This window comes from Geotrypetes seraphini, chromosome 2 (genome assembly GCF_902459505.1).
Source record: "Geotrypetes seraphini chromosome 2, aGeoSer1.1, whole genome shotgun sequence".
Taxonomy (NCBI): domain Eukaryota; kingdom Metazoa; phylum Chordata; class Amphibia; order Gymnophiona; family Dermophiidae; genus Geotrypetes; species Geotrypetes seraphini.
Window position 1 is genome coordinate 378,862,464 of NC_047085.1, and position 18,958 is coordinate 378,881,421.

Consider the following 18,958-nt stretch of genomic DNA (forward strand, 5'->3'; position numbering starts at 1 on the left):
ATCCTACTACCGCCTAATTTAATTGGTTTAATTGGTGATAAACAATGCAGTAATTGACTGCATCTTTAAAACCAATTAAAAACTAATTTAAAAAAATGTAGGTGTCTGCAGACGCCTACAGAACAGGCTGCCAATGTCCTATCCACCGAGGCACCTACCAGTACCTAGGTTCAAAGTAGGCATGGCTTGCACCGGCAGTGACCTTAGGCACCGGTAGGAACCCTGTGGACACAATTCTTGTGTAAAATAGTCGCTGGAAATGTAGGCTGGAGAACCCCGGCCTACCTTTACAGCATCTATTTTAAACATGGCAACGATTCTGCAACCAGTGCTGGCACATGATTGACACACAACCAACGCCGGTATTGGAGATGCTGGCCAATACTGGTGCCGGATGCAGAATCCGGCCCTTAGTGTGAGCTGTTTCCGCCACGGCTGGCGCTATAAACTGCGCTACGCTTTTGCAAAAGTGGGGGGAGGGGGTTGGGGTTAATTTGCTGAGTCACAGATAAGCAATGAAGAGATACAAGTACCATAATAATCCAGTCCTTAATTCTATAGCCTGTGAGCAATCTAGCAGTTGAATTTTAAACATTTTAAAATGCCTTTAGTTGCTGTAAGACCTAAATAAAGAGGATTGCAATAGTCAAGAACACGTACAACTGCTAGGGTTTACAGCACCAAATAGAAATCTGAAGGAGCAAGATAACAGAGTAAACACTTCACCGGGAGTAGCTTAGTAAAAGCATTACTACAGCTCAGGGCTGCTCTTTAAATAACAACCTCAAAACCATCTATAGTCCTAAATTACAGATAACCTCCTGTATAGAATATTATGTGTCCCCAGCCTGAATAACCTGATCCTCTCTACCTAGAGAAGCACAGTTCATTAAGAGCAAGGTTTTTTTTTTCACATTCAATATCAACCCCATTATTAGCCATTCAGGAGCTTAGAGGCACTAAACACTCATTCGGTTGCACTGAAACATCAACAGCTGCTGCTCAGGGAATCAGCAATTGAACATCGTTGGCATCCGTACAAAATGAATTCCCAATGACCAGGCAACATAGCAAGTGGCAGGAACATGTTAAACAACACTACCGACGAAACCAATCCCCGTGGAACTCCTGACTGTAGAAATTTTGAGTTGAAGAAGGCAATCCCTTGGGAGATTTCTCCTTATCTACCACAGTTTTGGTCTTCTTCCACCGCATCGTATCTTGGATGAAAGAGTACATAAGAACTCCCCTTAGTTCTCTCCAGCATCCACCTCTCTTATGCCTAAATACAAGATTCTGTACAAATCTACATTGCTAGCAATACTAGGATGTCCAATTTTGCCATACTCTACTGCGATTCATGACAGCCATATCAAAGTGGAATCTGATCATTTTAAAACAGTGGTCTCAAACTCAAACCTTTTGCAGGGCCACATTTTGGATTTGTAGGTATTTGGAGGGCCTCAGAAAAAAATAAATAGTCAATGTCTTATTAAAGAAATGACAATTTTGCATGAGGTAAAACTTTATAGGTTATAAATCTTTCCTTTTGGCTAAGTCTTAATAATAATATTGTAATTTATAGCTAAAGAGACATATGATTAAGAAACTGTTTTATTTTACTTTTGTGATTATGATACACTTACCGAGGGCCTCAAAATAGTACCAGGTGGGCCGCATGTGACCCCCGGGCTGTGAGTTTGAGACCACTGCTCTAAAACAATTAAAAGAGAAGGCAAGAAGGAAAAGAACATGACTTAATGCTATATACTCTACCTGTTTCAAGGCAGTATCTCCAAAAGTCTGGTAAAGTAGGTAAGTTTTGAGGAAGGCCTTGGGTAAGGATTTCTCCAGAAGGAGAAAGCACTGTAGTATATATTTTAAAAAACCAGACCCTTGAGTGAAAACTGAGCTTGAGATGGAGGGGGAATAGCAAGAAGTTTATTATTACATGACCATAGCAGCTGAGGAGAGGCAAGAGGGATAAGTGCATCAAAAGGGATGAAATCAAGCCTACCCATGTGGTTTTAAATGCGATAATAAGTATCTTGAATTTAATTCTACAGTATAACTCAACAGGATTCAATGATATTCCAAGAACAGAATCATGCAAGTGGCAACACTTTTGCACTAATTTTAGTCTTCTAAGTTTTTGATTGCTGAATTTTTGATGGATGAATGCCATTAACTAGTGAACCATGAGATCTGATTCAACTAATGACAAGTTTATGTCAGCTTTCTGTTTTTGAGGGTGGGAGGGTGTGGGAATCTGGATCGCTGGAGAAAGAAGAGGGTAAGGGAGTCTGTTTCAACTAACATGGGTCCCATCCAACGTTCAGCCAGGGCCTGCACAAGTCTTTTGTGTGGATCCCAGCTGAGTAATGGCTAGGCCCAAATAAGCTCCAGTGGTTAGCACGTGCTGGCATGACTCCTGATATTCAATGCTAGTGCCTTGACATAACCTGGCATTAAGGCCCTGATTCTGCAAAGTGCGTCCCGATTTTAGGCAGCTGTAGGCGTCCTACAGCTGTCTAATCAGCCAATCGGGATGCACGTTTAAAAAAAAAAATGCTCCCAGGCAGGCAGCCTATATTGAAGGCGCCTCCGGGAGTCTAGGGAGACCTGCAAGACGCTTAAGCTCACCTAAGGGCCTTAGGCAAACCTAGGCGGCACTGCGCGTCTCCCTAGGAAAGGAAGAGACGCTTACAATGTAGGCCAGCAAAATGCTGGCCTACATTGTAAGTAGACGCAGCCGCTTTACTTATCGCGGCAAAAGATCTCCCTGCCCAATCCCTCCTGCCGGAAGATGCCCCCCATGACACTACCGATTGCCGGCAGGAGGGAGCCCAATCTCACCTGCCGGAAGATGCCCACCCTGACACCACCGATTGCCAGCAGGAGGGTGCCCAATCCCTCCTGCCGGAGGACGCCCCCCCTCCGGACCCCCTGTGCTAACACCCATCCCCCGCACTAACACCCACAGATGACCACCCCTAACCTCCCCCCAACTAACCTCCCCCCAAACTAACCTCTAATTGTTGGCCGGCCGGCCGGGCCTTGCTACCGTCCAGCCGGCTGGCCCGCCTCGTCGAAATGAGGCGGGCCCACCCCTTCCTGGCCCATCCCGACATAGCGGGTCCGCCCATCCCCACTAATCAGGCCTTAGTGAGGATGGATGGACCCGCTATGCCTAAGGCCTGATTGGTCCAGGCTTCTAGAGCTTGGGGCAATCAGGCCTTAGGCTTCGTGGGATGGGCCGGGAAGGGGCGGGCCCACCTCATTTCGACGAGGCGGGCCTGCCGGCTGGACGGTAGCAAGACCCGTCTGTCTGTCCAACAATTAGAGGTTAGTTTGGGGGGGGAGGTTAGTTGGGGAGGAGGTTTGGGGTGGTCATCGGTGGGTGTTAGCGTGGGGGAAGGGTGTTAGGGCGGGGGGTCTGGAGGGGGGGCGTCCTCCGGAAGGAGGGATTGGGCTCCCTCCTGCCGGCAATTGGTAGTGTCGGGGGGGGGGCATCTTTCGGCAAGAGGGTTTGGGCACCCTCCTGCTAGCGATCGGTTGTGTCGGGGTGGAGGGGGTGGCATTCCGGCAGGAGGGGTTGGGCACCCTCCTGCCGGCAATCGGACAGGCGGCCGCTATACTTATTGCGGCAGGGAGATCCCTTGCTGCATAAGTGTAGCAACCGGGTCTACTCAATAACCCAATTCTGTAACCGGCGTCCGTAACAGGGACGCCGGTTAAAGAATCGGGGTTAGTGTGGGCCCGATTCTGAATAGGATGCTCCTCCTGGGCGTCCTATACAGAATCCGGGCCTAAATGTCTTGGGCTAATTTAGCCCATGGCAATCACATTTGTTTATTTAAAAAAAATTGTAGCCCGCATATACCTGCTGAATATTGACCAGACAATCATTAAGTTGTGTGGTATCCTGCGATTTGGGATTAGTGTAGTTCAGTAGCTGCATGTCATCAGGACTGAGGTTTCAAGCTTTCTTTCATTTACAGGCTGAAATACATCTGGCCCCAAAAACTGTCCTACTAGGCTTCCCACAGAACCTGCCAGCCAGAGCTATGCGAGTACATATGCTTTCTTATTAGTTGTTAATGACAAAACTTGCATCCTGCCAAGCAGATACTACTACTAGTTTGGTTGCATTGCTACAGTATTATCTATATTAGTGTTCCATAGTGTAAGGATTGAGGGCCAATGGTGGCCCCTGAAGGCCTCTGTGGCAGCCCTCATCATCATTCTGCTTTTTTTTTTTTTTTTGCTACTCTTTGCCTCTATACTCAAACTCATGCGAGAAAAAGCTGCCTGTTTGAAGAACAATCATCAACGGATCTTTTCATTTAAAATTTTTTTGATCCTCAGCAGACACTTTTATATACTTGTGATGATAACATATTCAAGAAACCAACTCCACTCGTCATTGGATCTATATTTTCTAAGTTTTTCAAATTTCCTGAATTATACCTTATTCTATACTTTATTTCTTTCCAACACTATATAATAAAAGCCACTTATCTGTTTGGGCTGAATGCAAGGAACACCTCTCCTGACACGATCATGTTTCAATTTAAAACTTCCTCAGGGCTGAGGTTCCTCCAGTGCTCTGTCACACTGGTTCCCTAAAGAACACCCCATTCAACAGTCTTTTCTTTCCTCTATTTTTCAACAAGCTGGTGATTTCAACCACGCTCCACTGCGTTTGCTGGCAAACCGGCTACCGGCAAACACTTAGGGCTCCTTTTACTAAGGTGCGCTAGCGTTTTTAGCGCACGCAGCATTTTAGCGTGTGCTAAACCTGCGCTACGCTCCTAGAACTAACGCCAGCTCAATGCTGGCGTTAAGGTCTAGCACGTGCGACAATTTAGTGTGAGCTATTCCGCGCGTTAAGGCCCTAACGCACCTTTGTAAAAGGAGCTCTTAATGTATTTTATGAACATTAGTTCAATTGCGGGCAACAACATTCACTTTAATAGCTGACGCAATTAGAAGTTGTGGCATTATAGGTATATATAGTTGTCCTATGAATGCCTCATTTAAATTAATTTTCCCCCCAAAATTTTTAATACAGGGAATATATTATCATCACAAGTATATAAAATAAATGTCTGCTGAGGATCAAAAAAAAAAAAAATTGGTCAAGAAATTTCTATGGTGGTCAGTGGACAGATATCCTCAATGATATAAATGATGTGGAAAGACTGGATAAGCTAATAAGTTTTAATCTGCTCTCAACTACCATGTCACCACCCATAACTCATTCCAGATCGACCTCAAGAAGGAACCATAACTCTGAAAACCTAGAAAATCAATCATGACCGCTCTGACCTATATCTAATGTATATATTCAAGTGGAATTAATAACCATACCATTATATTTACGTTAGTTAATGCTGCAGTAACTTAATATTGACTCTCATAAAATGCCAATTAAGATCACAGTTCCTTATAATTGAAAATGTACCCTTCAGTGACAGTATTAGGAGGATGTGAATGAAAAATATTATAGTAAATGAACAGAAGGTCATATGGCAATAAGAAAAGGAAGCCTTCACGTGACAAGCTGTTAAAATGTCTCTTATTTGGATACTAGTGGAGAAAAGTAACAGAGATGACAGCATATTTTTCACACTGCGCATCAGCCGGGATGTGTAAAGAAACAAAGGGGGAAGTGAGGAAGGGAAACAATTAAGGTTTCATGCCGTCTTTGATTTACAGGTTGAAATGCATCTTTGGCTGAGTTCTGAAATACTTGTGTTTTAATTTATACCATTAACGAGTTTAAAAATACAGCAGCAAGCTGGCTGCCTGTAACTTGAAATTTCTGTATGCTTTTCCAAATGAAACAGAACCAAATAAATGTCAGTAATTTTTTCAAGTAATTTCCATCACTGACCCATGATATGATTTTTTTTTTCTCTAATTAGCAAACATATTCTGCTAGATAATAAAAATATCTCCCATCACTCTAACCACCACCCAATGAGTTCCCAACCAACGACTTCGGAAACACCCATCTATACTATCTCTTTGTCTGTGACCTAAAATGTACTGTAACTCTTCAACATTACACTCGATTTAAACGATCGAGTTGCCATGTATTACCTCTGCAAAATGCATTATCTTCTGTTATATGTAATAACTTCTGTGATAAGTATTATCTTCTGTGAACTTGAAGTATCATAACTCTTTACTGTTACTGTAATATACTCCTATCCTGAAATGTAATTCTACCGGAACTGTCCAGATATCTTCTATAATGTAATCCGCCTAGAACCGCAAGGCACAGGCGGAATAGAAATCCCTAATGTAATGTAATGTAAAAACAAAACAGAAATTCAGGTTAGTGCATGTACGAACTATACAGTAGCTGTGCAGTCCTGGAGCTGTGTCTGGCAGGTGTTTTATTTCATCCTATTAAGCCAGTGTATCTCAAACTGGGTGCCGAGGCACACTGAGGAGGAAGAGAGGCGCCTGCCACCTGACTTCCCTACGCGGTACAGCGCCAGCGCTGCCAGGTTCACTGAAGGCCTGCATGTTTCCCCCTTCTCTCTAGCATCTTCCGGCTACCCCTGTAGCCGCCTGGTCTCACCTTTAAAGCTAATTACAGCAGCCTGCAGAGGACCGCTGGTAGGTAAAATGATTTTATTTTCAATATAGTGATTGAAATGTGTCAGTTTTGAGAATTTATATCTGCTGTGTACAGTATATTGTGTGTATATGAAAAATGAATGGAAAAAATTGCTTTACAATTAGTAAAGGGGAAGGAAACTGGGGCAGAGCTTAAGTGGTTCTAGAGAGGTCTGTGGTTGGGGTACTCAGTTGATATTTGTTAGACTTAGGGGGTACTTAGCTTGAAGTAGTTGAGAAACACTGCTGTAGGCAATGAGCTGGCAATTAGTGTGCCCCGGCTCGAGAAAGTTTGAGAGACACTGTATTAAGCCTTCCTCATGGTCAAAACTTTCCTATTCTTAAAGTATATCCAACCTACTTAAACTCCTCCTTCGCCTACTCTCTTTATAACATTACCATGTATAGTCTACTCTCTGGTATCATCCTCCCTATATCCTAATAAGCAACAGGTTTTTTGAATAATCAACTTAATCCATATTATCTTCCATTATAACCTTCTTCTTAACATTTTATGAAAATCAGATAAGCTTTTATGCAATGTAACCAGAATTAATTTTCCCACGAAATATCATTTATTATGTTATGAAATTCCTATGTAACGTTATTTCTTATGAAATGTAATCAGAAATAATTTCTATGTAACATAACCAGAAACAATCTCTGATATATTGTATCTATGTCTTTATATATTCTATCTGCTTTATCTAATAATTATTTCTCTTGGGTACTTTAGCTAGATTGTGAGCCTTCGGGACAGTTAGGTAATTTCTAAGTACCTTTCTTCATTTATTTCTATTTTTATTGCATATTTATGGTATCTATACTGTAAACCACTTTGAACCTCACGGTATAGCGGTATACAAGAAATAAAATTATTATTATTATTATTAATATAGAAACATGATGGCAGATAAAGGCCAAATGGCCCATCCAGTCTGCCCATCCACTATTTCCTCCTTTCCCTAAGAGATCCCACATGCCTGTCCCACACTTTCTTGAATTCAGACATAGTCTGTCTCCACCACCTCTACCGAGAGACTATTGCATGCATCTACCACCCTTCTATAAAAAAGTATTTCCTTAGATTACTCCTGAGCCTATCACCTCTTAACTTCATCCTATGCCACACAGGTACTTAAACAACTATCAAGAAATTAAATTGTTGTTAACAAAAATATCTAAACTTCTACCAAAATGTTATCAGCCAGTGGTGGAAGCACCCACAAGAAACATTCATTTAATCAAAATAGTGGAGGCTTTTTTCTCCCCAACACTATTCCTGTCATGTGTGACTGCGGTATTCTGTTAGCATGATTTTTCTGTTTAGCATTATATAATAATTTGGCTTATTCAGTTTTCGCGATAGTGGTGGGGATATTTGTGAAGGGGAGGGAAGACAGGGTTTTTGTTGATCCCTGCTCTGTATTATTTGTGATTTATAAAATGATAATTGTACAGAATATTGTTTCTTTTTATGGTTTAATAAATTAAATTCAGTATATAATCATAATTATTCGAGGCTTGGGCAGGTGGGTCAGATGGCTTATGGGGATGGGGCAGGGACAGGGACTGAGCTCGCAGGGATGGGAACTGAGCTCATGGGGACGGGGATAAATATTTTTCCCACATAATTCTCTAGAATGGGCAATCTTTTAAGTTCTTAAAGTGATAGTTCACTTTAGATGTTCCATGCCGGGTTCAGTGGATGACGTCACCCGCATGCGAGAATATACTGCCTGCTTGACCTGGGATAATGCTTAAGTACCTGAACGTAAAAAAACACTTAGGCCCTCTTTTACTAAGGTGCGCTAACCGAATAGCACGTGCTAATCAATTTAGCTAATGCGTGGATATTAGTCTATGGACGCGTTAGCATTTAGCGCATGCTAATTCGATTAGCGCACCTTAGTAAAAAGAAAAAAAGGGGGGGTTAGATAACCTCCATTGATAGGCGGTATATAACTCCCGCAGATGGCGGTGACCATGGATATTCAATGCTGGGCTATTTCTGGTGATCAGCACTCAATATCCTATTCGTTTTTGGCCAACGTAAACTTAACCAGCTATGTCAATAAACTTGCAACCTGAAACGTGCACTCTGCCCACTGTAAAAGTCAGAACCATTGAATGGTGCATGTACTTTTACACTGGTTGTGATTTTATAATGAATAACGTGCATATACGATTGTACACATGTTAATGACTAAAATAACTCCTGGTTAGGTATGTATTTCACACTAATAATGCATGCCGCCCCTTCCACAGAATTACCTCCTTAAAGAGATTTGCTATTTGAAGGATAGTTTTTCTCCTGATTTTATTATTTGTAGGTCTAGTAATGTATTGTAAAGTTTATTGTATATCTTTGTTCATAACTGTGTATGTTTACCTTGTTAGCCACTTAGGGCTCCTTTCACAAAGGTGCGCTAGCGTTTTTAGCGCACGCACCGGATTAGCGCACGCTACCCGAAAAACTACCGCCTGCTCAAGAGGAGGCGGTAGCGGCTAGCACGCGCTATTCCGCGCGTTAAGGCCCTAACACATCTTTGTAAAAGGAGCCCTTAGGTTGTAAGCGGATTATAAATTTAAAAAAAAAAAAATCATCTTTTCATCCATGCACTGACTTACCGACAAGAAGCCTTCTGAGAAGAAAAAATGAATTCACATTTTCCATGTACACAGTAATTGTTGAAAGTTTCTGAGCACGGTACATGATTTCCAACATAAATTTCTTCTCTTTGATCACTTGCATCTTGAAAGAAAGAAACAAAATAGGTTTGTCAACTATCTAAATAGAAAGAGCCCCGTTTCCCTTGTATCCGGTGAGCGTGAGAGCTCGCATTTTAAGGGATCCTGGTAGATTTTGACTTACACCATAGCCCTGTGCAAGTTAGCCAAGGAGAATGACCCCTGGCTGGAGCCAATGAAGCATACTGCAAAGTGAATTGAGAGATATTTCTGCAAACTAGGACAAGAGCAATGAAGCCACAACTTAATCTTCCAAAGTGCACTGACCTGCTGAACAAAGCATGGCTCTTGAAAGCTAGTTGCAAATGTATTACGTTCAGGTAATACAAAGATGTCACCTATAGCTGGTTTGCTGACCTTTATTTCCACATATCCTTCTAAATAAAAATGATATAGACTGACCAAAAGATACTACTGTGAAGGGTAATTTTATAACAGGTGACCTATGTGTGAAGGCAATATGGGTGCTCAATTTCAGTCTATGTGTCTTTATAAAATTATAGGTATACACTGGCAGAAATTGCACCTAACTTGAAATCATGGACATTTATGCTTGCTTGAGCAAGTATAAACTGAGTTAATTCCATAAATTGGTGTCTCATTGATATGTCGTGTGCTTAGCACAGATTCCATAATGGCATCTTGGTGCCAAGATACCATTATAGAATGCTAGCATAAGTCAACACTGATGCACCCATGTTTAGGTGTGCCCTCTTAAGTTAATGGTAGGCAAAAGGTATATGCCTAGGTGTGCCATGCGTTCCACTAAACTTTTTCAAGGCGGGGAGATACGTTGTGAGGTTAGCACTTGCACATTCATTACTGCCGCTACCAAGCCAAATAAGTTTGGGAGCGGTAGTAATGAATGTGCAAGTACTAAGCTCACAGCGTATTTCCCCGCCTTGAAAAAGTTCAGCGAGATGCGTCGGCAATGGGGATGAACAGATACTAAAAGCTAATATGTGACACATACATACCAGTATATCTAATGATATGTATAAATAATTACAAGAAAATTAAGAAACTTAAGTTAAAAAGTAAAAATAAATCTTAACATAAAAACACAAAAAATAGTATTTAACTTCAGCAGGATCGATGAGGATTTAAACCACTTGAAGTTAAGCTACTCAGTGGTGGTCTGAGGATCCTTGTATGCTGAAGTTTGTCACTTGGTGTAATAGGGAATGAGAATTGTATAAGTGGGATTTTCGTATTTGAAGAACATTCCAAGATTGTGATGCTAGAGTTTGTCACTTAGTGTAATAGGGAATGAGTATTGTATAAGTGGGATTTTCCTATTTGAAGAACATTCCAAGATTGTGATTTTGTGCGTAGGTTATAGCATTCTATCAACTGCAGGTGTAATTCGGGGACACACTCATGGTTCTTTCATGGTCCATCCATATATACACTCCTCTTACAGGTAGGCTCTATGGCACTTAGGCGGTACCTTATACTGTACATAAGTGCCTGTCAATTAATGGTGAACTTAACACACATATGTGACACATACATCTAGGCACCAATCACAGAATTGCCCTGATTACTGTTTTAGTGAAATACTGCTATGAAACAGAGCAGTGTGCATGCAGCAGTAACATCTGAAGACTGATTTGTTAATTTTCTTTGTCATCTATATGACTTATATATTGTTTATACTGTCTGGTCCATAACCAGGCTGTGGGAGGCAGGCTGTCTAACTCCCGCAGATGGCGGTGACCATGGATATTCAATACCAGGCTATTTCTGGTGACCAGCACTCAATATCCCGTTTGGTTTTGGCCAGCGTAAACTTAACCAACTATGTCAATATTCAGTAATGGCCGGTTAAGTTTATAGTGGCCAGACACACCTACTATTTGCATAGCCCATTGTGGTCACTAAACTTTGCTAGTCAGAACTAAAAATTGCTGGTTATTGTGCAATATAGCTGGTTAACAATTAACCGCTAAGCAGGAATATGCAGCAGATATAACTGACTAGCTCATACTGAATATTTACATTCAGCTGGCTAAGGCTTATTTAACCTGTCAGTGCTATTTCTGGCCAGTAAAATAACAGGGGATGGGGGGGGGGATTGTTTTGAGGATCAAGTGGGGTATTTACTTATACTTTTATATATATATATATATATTAGAGTTTCCTGCTAGGTTAGGATTACCATTTAGAAACATAATGGCAGATATACGCTAAATGGCCCATCCAATCTGCCCTATCCACTGTAACCATTATCTCTTCCTCTAAGAGATCCCACGTGCCTATCCCAAGCTTTCTTGAATTCAGACACAGGCTCTGACTCCACCACCTCTTCTGGGAAGCTGTTCCATGCATCTACCACCCTTACTGTAAAAAATGTATTTCCTTAGCTTACTCCTGAGCCTATCACCTCTTAACTTAATCCTATGCCCTCTCATTCTGGAGCTTTTTTTTCCCAAATGAAAGAGACTCATCTCATGCCACATAGGTATTTAAATGCCTATCATATCTCCCCTCTTCTGCCTTTCCTCCAAGTACAGATTGAGATCTTTAAGTCTGTTCCCATACGCCTTATGATGAAGACCACATACCATTTTAGTAGCCTTCCTCTGGACTGACTCCATCCTTTTTATATCTTTTTGAAGGTGCGGCTTCCAGAATTGTACACAATATTTTAAATGAGATCTCACCAAAGTCTTATACAGCGGCATCAATACCTCCTTTTTCCTACTAGCCATACCTCTCCCTATGTAACCTAGCATCCTTCTAGCTTTCGCCATCACTTTTTCAACCTGTTTGACCACCTTAAGATCATCACATACAATCACACCAACTCCCGCACTTCTGTCATGCACATAAGTTCTTCATCCGCTAAATTGTACTGTTCCTTCAGGTTTGTGCAGCCCAAATGCATGACCTTGTATTTTTTTAGCATTTAATTTAGCTGTCAAATTTCATACTATTCTTCAAGCTTCGCTAGGTGTTTCTTCATGTTATTCACACCATCCGGGATGTCTACTCTATTGCAGATTTTGGTATCATCCGCAAAGAGGTAAATCTTACCTGACAGCCCTTCAGCAATATCGCTTATAAAAATGTTTAAAAAAACAGACCCAAGAACGTAACCTTGAGGCACACCACCAATTTTGGGGATTTCAAGCTTTGGTCCTTCCTCTCCCTGGGATGCTCTCATCTCCTCTACTTCCAGGGCAGAATACCAGTTCTTCAGTTGAAGGGTGGGTGGAGTCACAGTACCAGTCTCTCAGGGTTCCATAATCTGAGTCCAGCTGTCTTCCCTCAGCATAGCCTCTTTTCCCCACTGCTGGAAATCTTTGATGCCTCATGAACCATTTTATCAATGTACTTCTCAATTTTGTCACCTCCTTTCTCAGTTCCTTTATTTCCTTCATGAGGGATTGAAACTGATGACAGCTGGCACATGGACCCATTCCCTCTGCCTGGGTAACATTTTCTGTCTGTACACAGACAGAAGCTATAACCTGTGCAGGAGCTTTGGTGACACATTTCCCAGGAATACTGTGGTTGCAGAAGTACTTACAGCTGGAAGAAAAAAGAAAGAGCAGAAAAATCCTACCAAAGTAATGCCCTGTTCCTGGTTGGCTGAAGAGCCATAAAAGCCCCACCTTGGGGTAGGCAGGAGGGAATTAACCTCAAAAGTCACCTATGGAATCTGATCTTCAAGAGAGTCCTCAAAATTCAGTCTCAAACTAAGAGGCTGAAACCAGCCAGAGGTCTCCCCTCAAGGAACACTTTTCAGTTAGGGTGAAAGGATTCACACTCCATGAAGTATAAAGGTGCCTGACCTGACTTAACAGTCTTTCAGGCCTCTTTCCCACTTACTATTCCCCAAAGTTTTGAAAAGTCCTAAACAGATCCAAAGAAGCATTTTAGTCAACAGCTCTCTCCTCAAGCAAATATATGCAAATTATATATGCTAGTTCACAGGTTGCTGTGAAAACTATCTATACTGATGAGCCTCTACAACCTCTCTCTTAGAATCAGGCTTACTGAGGGTTAGGCACTAGGCCAGCATTCCTCTCCTCAAGGGTCACCTGTGGATTCTGATCTCTAAGAAAGTCCTTAGAGTTCGGTTTCAATGGAAGTAAAACCCAGATGTCTCAATGGCAAAGTGAAGGAGGTTTTGCCTGGGGTGGTGGCCCCCCAACTCTTCCCCGCCGCTTGAGCGCCCCCTACCCCCATGCATCTCTTGAAATATTCACTGGCACAAGCAGAATCTTCCACCTGCTGCTCGCACCAGCCTTAGCTCCCTTCTGATGTTACATCCTGGTCCTGCAATTTATTTATATAGTATATACGTATTGTGCTCTTATGTTTGTGTGTATTGCCTTTTCTTTGTAATGTTTACTTGCGCTTCTAATAAAAAGACCTCTAGAAACAAAAAAAAAATCATGTTTATGATTTCCAAGCCCTTTTCTTTGCCCACCCCCAATTTCCTGCAGGAGTTTAACAACTGACTTGTCTCTAGAGACTCCTCCCAGAAGTAGTTTCAGCAGAGCTTATAGTCGGAATACATCCAGCCTGCAAAACAATTCAAAGCCTTACCTCTATCTTCAATAGAGAAGTTAAAAATCCATTGTTTTAAAATCAATGCTTATTATCCCAGAAGAAATTTATTAGCTCATTTTGTATGTATGTTAGGTTTCTTTTGAGAAGGAAAAGCAAGCAATCTGAACCCAGAGTACTATAGCCACAGATGAATTGAATGGTTTACAGATTTTAGGCCAAATGTGAAGTTGAGGCAAATGGCCAAGAAGGCCAGGGAATAAAAATAATCATTATTCAAACCAGGCACAATCTGTACAGGAGACTGTACAGCAGCACAGTAGGTGATAATGAGCGTATGATACAATCTGCCATACTATGAGCTGCAGAATGTAGTAGTTTGGCATTATTCCCGATTTTTGAATCTGGTTGTCCTGTTTTGGGCCTGCAGAGTTGATCTGGTGATGACAGCCCTCTACAGGAAGGGAGGAATTGCGGTGAGAAATCTTGGGCATGACGACAATGTGAGCTAATAGCACCCTTCAAGCTTCATACTATATTAGTTGTATACTCTGGAACACTAATTCACCTGCTTACATAGACTAATTAACCTACTTGAAGAGGGTTTTAAACTAGAATCATCGGGGCAGGCCAATCAACGCTCCTAGATAAGTATAAGCCCACAGGTAAGTGAACCACTAAATATACAGATGCGAAAAAGGGGCAAAGTTTGGAAAGCAGTATATGCTAATGCTCGAAGTATGGGAAACAAAGTTTTGGATCTAGAGGCTGTGATGGAAGAGTCTGAGTTGGATTTAGTGGTGATCAGAGATGTGGTTCATGGTAGGGTTAACAGATTTTTCAAACGGAAAATATGGATCCCCCTAGACCTGCTCCCAGGCCCGCCCAGTTCCACCCAAACTTTCCCTAGCCATCCCCCCACCCCACTCCACCCCCTCTGCCCAATGGTGATTTGTTGGAAGCTTTTTAAAACCTGGACACAATGACGGGTTTTAAAAGCTGTCCAGATCCCCAGACAAGTCCTCAATAGAAGGACATGTCTGGGGATCTGGACAGCTTTTAAAACCCGTCACTGTGTCCAGGTTTTAAAAAGCTTCCAACAAATCACCATTGGGCGGAGGGGGTAGAGTGGGGTGGGGGGATGGGATCCATATTTTCCGTTTGAAAAATCTCTGATCACCACTAAATCCAACTCAGACTCTTCCATCACAGCCTCTAGATCCAATAGGAGGACATGTCCAGGAAAATCAGGACATTTGATAACCCTAGTTCATGGAGAACCATGACCGAGATATAGTTATACTACTATTAGTTCTATAGCACTACCAGACGTACACAGCGCTGTACAGAGACAAACAGACAAGACAGACAAACAGGATGTCATGGATACAGTTAATCAGCTGGCTGGGTTGGAGGGCAGAGGAGGTACAGGACAATCAAGCCATTGTGACATCACTGATGAGATTGGCTCTTTTTGGTGGAAGAGCCATTATGACATCAGAAGCTCAGCTCTGCTTCCCAAAGACAAACAGGATGTCATGGATACAGTTAAGGGGCTGGGTTGGAGGGCAGAGGAGAAGGGTTAAGGACTGAAAACTATATCAAAAAGGTGGGTTTTCAGTCTGCTTTTAAACAAGGGAAGAGGCTCGACGGACAAACTCGGGTAATTTATTCCAGGCATAGGGGGCACCTAGATGAAAGGAACGAAGTCTGGAATTGGCAGTGGAGGAAAAGGGTAGCGCTAAGAGTAACTTAACTGAGGAACGGAGTTCTCTGGAAGGTATTAAGAAGAGAGGAGAGATACTGAGGGGCAGAGAACGAACACACTTTTAAGGCAGCAATAGGAGCTTGAACTGTATGCGAAGGCAGATATGGAGCCAGTAAAGTGATTTAAGGAGAGGGGGCGACATGAGTGTAGTGATGTTGGTAGGCGATGAGTCGTGCAGCAGAGTTTTGCACAGATTGCAGGGGGGGAGAGGAGGCAGTGTGGGAGACTAGTTAGAAGTAGACTGCAGTAAGCGAGAGGTTATGAGAGTGTGGACAAGGGTCTGGCTAGTGTTCTCACAGAAGAAGGGGCGAATTTTGGCGATATTGTAGAGATTGAAGCAACAGGCCTTAGCAGTTTGTTGGATGTGCGTAGAAAATGAGAGGTCAGACTAGAAGACGACTCCAAGGTTGCGAGCAGAGGAGACTGAAACGATGACAGTATTATTTACCAAGATGGAGAACATTGGAGGAGGAGCAGAAGGTTTAAGGGGAAAGAGGAACAGCTCTGACTTTTTCTTGGACTTTAGGTGAAATTTTGAGTGTAGAGAGGTAGATCTGGGAGTGTAGTGCAGTGGTTAAAGCTGCAGGTCTTGTCAAATAAATCTGATCAACTTCTTTGACTGGGTGACCAGATAATTGGATAGAGTGCTAGTTGTAGTGTATTTAGATTTTAGCAAAGCCTTTGAGAGTGTTCCACACATGTGTCGAATAAATAAACTGAGTGCCCTCGGTAAGGGCCCCAAAGTGACAGAATGGATCAGGAACTGGTTGAGTGGAAGGCGACACAGGGTTGTGGTCATTGGAGATCGCTCTGAGGAAAGGGATGTTAAGAGGTGTGCCTCAAGGTTCAGTTCTTGGGCCTGTTCTTTTTAACATTTTTGTATGTTGCTAAAGGGATGTCAGGTAAGATTTGCCTCTTTGCGGAAGGTACCAAAATCTGGTATAGAATAGACATTCCTAATGGCATGAAAAACATGAGGAAGAACTTAGTGAAGATTGAAGAATCGTCTGAAAATTGGCAGCTAAGATTTAAGGCTAAGAAATGCAAGGTCATGCATTTGGGTTGCAAAACCCCAAGGGAACTGTACAGTTTATGGGTTGAAGATCTTATGTGCATGAAAGAGGAGTGGGACTTGGATGTTATATAGTATGTGATGATCTTAAGGTGGCTATACAAGTTGAAAAGGCAATGGTGAAAGCTAGAAGGATGTTTGGATGCATAGGGAGAGGAATGGCCAATAAGAAAAAGAAGGTTTTGATGCCCTTGTATAAGACTCCGATGAGACCTCATTTAGAATATTATGTACAATTCTAGAGACTGCTCTTTCAAAAAGATATAAACAGGATGGAGTCGGTCCAGAGAAAGGCAATTAAAATGGATGATTGTCTACATCATAAGGTGTATGGGGACAGACTTAAAGATCTTAATATGTATACTTTGGAGGAAAGGAGGGAGATAGGATAGAGATGTTTAAATACCTATGTGGCATAAATGCGCATGAGGTGAGTCTCTTTCATTTGAAAGGAAGCTCCAGAATGAGAGCATAGGAATAAGTTAAGAGGTGATAGGCACAGGAGTAAGCTAAGGAAATACTTTTTTTACAGAAAGGGTGGTAGATGCATGGAATAGTCTCCTGGTAGAGGCGGTGGAGACAAAGACTGTCTGAATTCAAGAAAGTGTGGGACAGGCATGCGAGATCTCTTAGGGAGGAGAGGAGGAGATAATGGATGCTGCAGATGGGCAGACTGGATTGGCCATTTGGCCTTTATCTGCCATCATGTTTCTAAATAACCAATGGGAAAAATCTTAGCATATACACTCAGTGAAAAAAATGTTTATTACACTCAGTGCACAAGGAACATTCGGCATACAAACTCAACATATGCTCAAATGTTAAATCCTCCCCCACTCTTTCCCCATTTACACAATCTGTATGATTCATCTTTCACTCACAGCTACAGGGCTGGATTAAAGGGTAGGCCCAGTAGATATGGGCCTAGGGCCCGAAATGGTCAGGAGGGCCGCAGTGCGGTGCTTTAGGACAGTGTTCTTTCAATCTCCAGTCCGCATAAATTTCATGCCGGTCCGATCAGGGGGGCAGATGAGCGCCAACGTTTTGCCTCCAACAGTGGCTTCCTTCCCTTCCCTCCGATCCCCTCCCAGCAGCTCTCAGTACTTGCCTGCAGCAGCGATTCACTTAGACAGCTTTGGGGTTTTTGCTGAGTTGCGGCCTGCCTCTGATGATGCAACTTTCTTTTTCCTCAGAGGTGGGCGCGACCCATCAAAGGACCTAAGGCTGCCAAAGTGAATCACAGCTGCAGGCAAATACTGAAAGCTGCTGAGAGGGGCTCGGAGGGAAGGGGAGGAAGCCACTGTCGGAGGCTGGGAAGCTGCTGGATAAAGGGAGAACTGATACTGGACCTGGAGGGAGGGAGAAGGAGAGATGCTGCTGGGAGTGGAGGAGGGAAAGGGAAAGGAAGAGAGTTACTGTTGGATAGGAGGAAGAAAAAAGGAAGGAAGCAGCTGGCAGGGAGATTAGAGGAGGGGAAGGGGTCAGGGTGGAATAGAGAGATCAGATGAGTGAAAGGGGAGAGAGAAGAATGAGAAAATAGAGAGAGATTGATGCTGGGAAGGGGATCAACAGAGAAATAAGGAGTGAGGGCAAAGAGAGATAAAAATAAAGAGAGCAGTGAAGCTGGAATGAATCATGTAAAAAGGAGAAAGGGGGCGCAAGCTGGATGGAAAGGGAAGAGTGCTGCTTACGAAGCTGCTGGAGGGAGGTTTGTTGGTCATCTCGCGGTGGGAGGGTCAGCGGGGTTTGCATGGGAGGGAGAGATGGGAGGGTCTAAGCTAAATGTTCCTTTTCAGAGGGGCCCCAACACGGCAGCCATTCTGACATGTCGAAGCCCCTCTGAAAAGGAACATTTTGGCTACTGGGGGGGGGTGGGGAAGAAGCGGTCTACCCTGGGTGCTTCAAGGCCTGGCGTCATTAACTTCTTCTGGCAACAACAGTGTTTACAATTCGCTGCTGTTGCTGGCTTCGGGCCTTCCTTTCTGCCAGGTCCTGCCTATTTCCTGTTTCCATGAAGGCAGGACCCAACAGAGAAGAAGGCCTGAAGTCGGCAACAGCAGCAAATTGTGAATGCTGCTGCTGCCCGAAGAAGTTCATGATGCTAGGCCTTTGAGTACCTGCTTAGGGGCTGCACTGTTGACCAGGGACGTGGTGACAGAACGAGGAAAAGGAGCAGGGGGAGAGAGAATTGCTGCACCCAACTGGAGGAAGGA

At 42.9% G+C, this 18,958-nt stretch overlaps 1 protein-coding gene across 1 annotated transcript in view; it reads right to left on the minus strand.

Moving 5' to 3' along the window:
* The window catches only part of TMEFF1 (transmembrane protein with EGF like and two follistatin like domains 1), a 436,679-nt gene that overhangs the window by 23,651 nt on the left and 394,070 nt on the right, over positions 1–18,958 (minus strand). Inside the window, exon 8 of the mRNA XM_033930653.1 lies at positions 9,265–9,388. Within this exon, the coding sequence (XP_033786544.1) occupies positions 9,265–9,388 (124 nt within the window). The remainder of the gene's footprint in view (positions 1–9,264; positions 9,389–18,958) is intronic.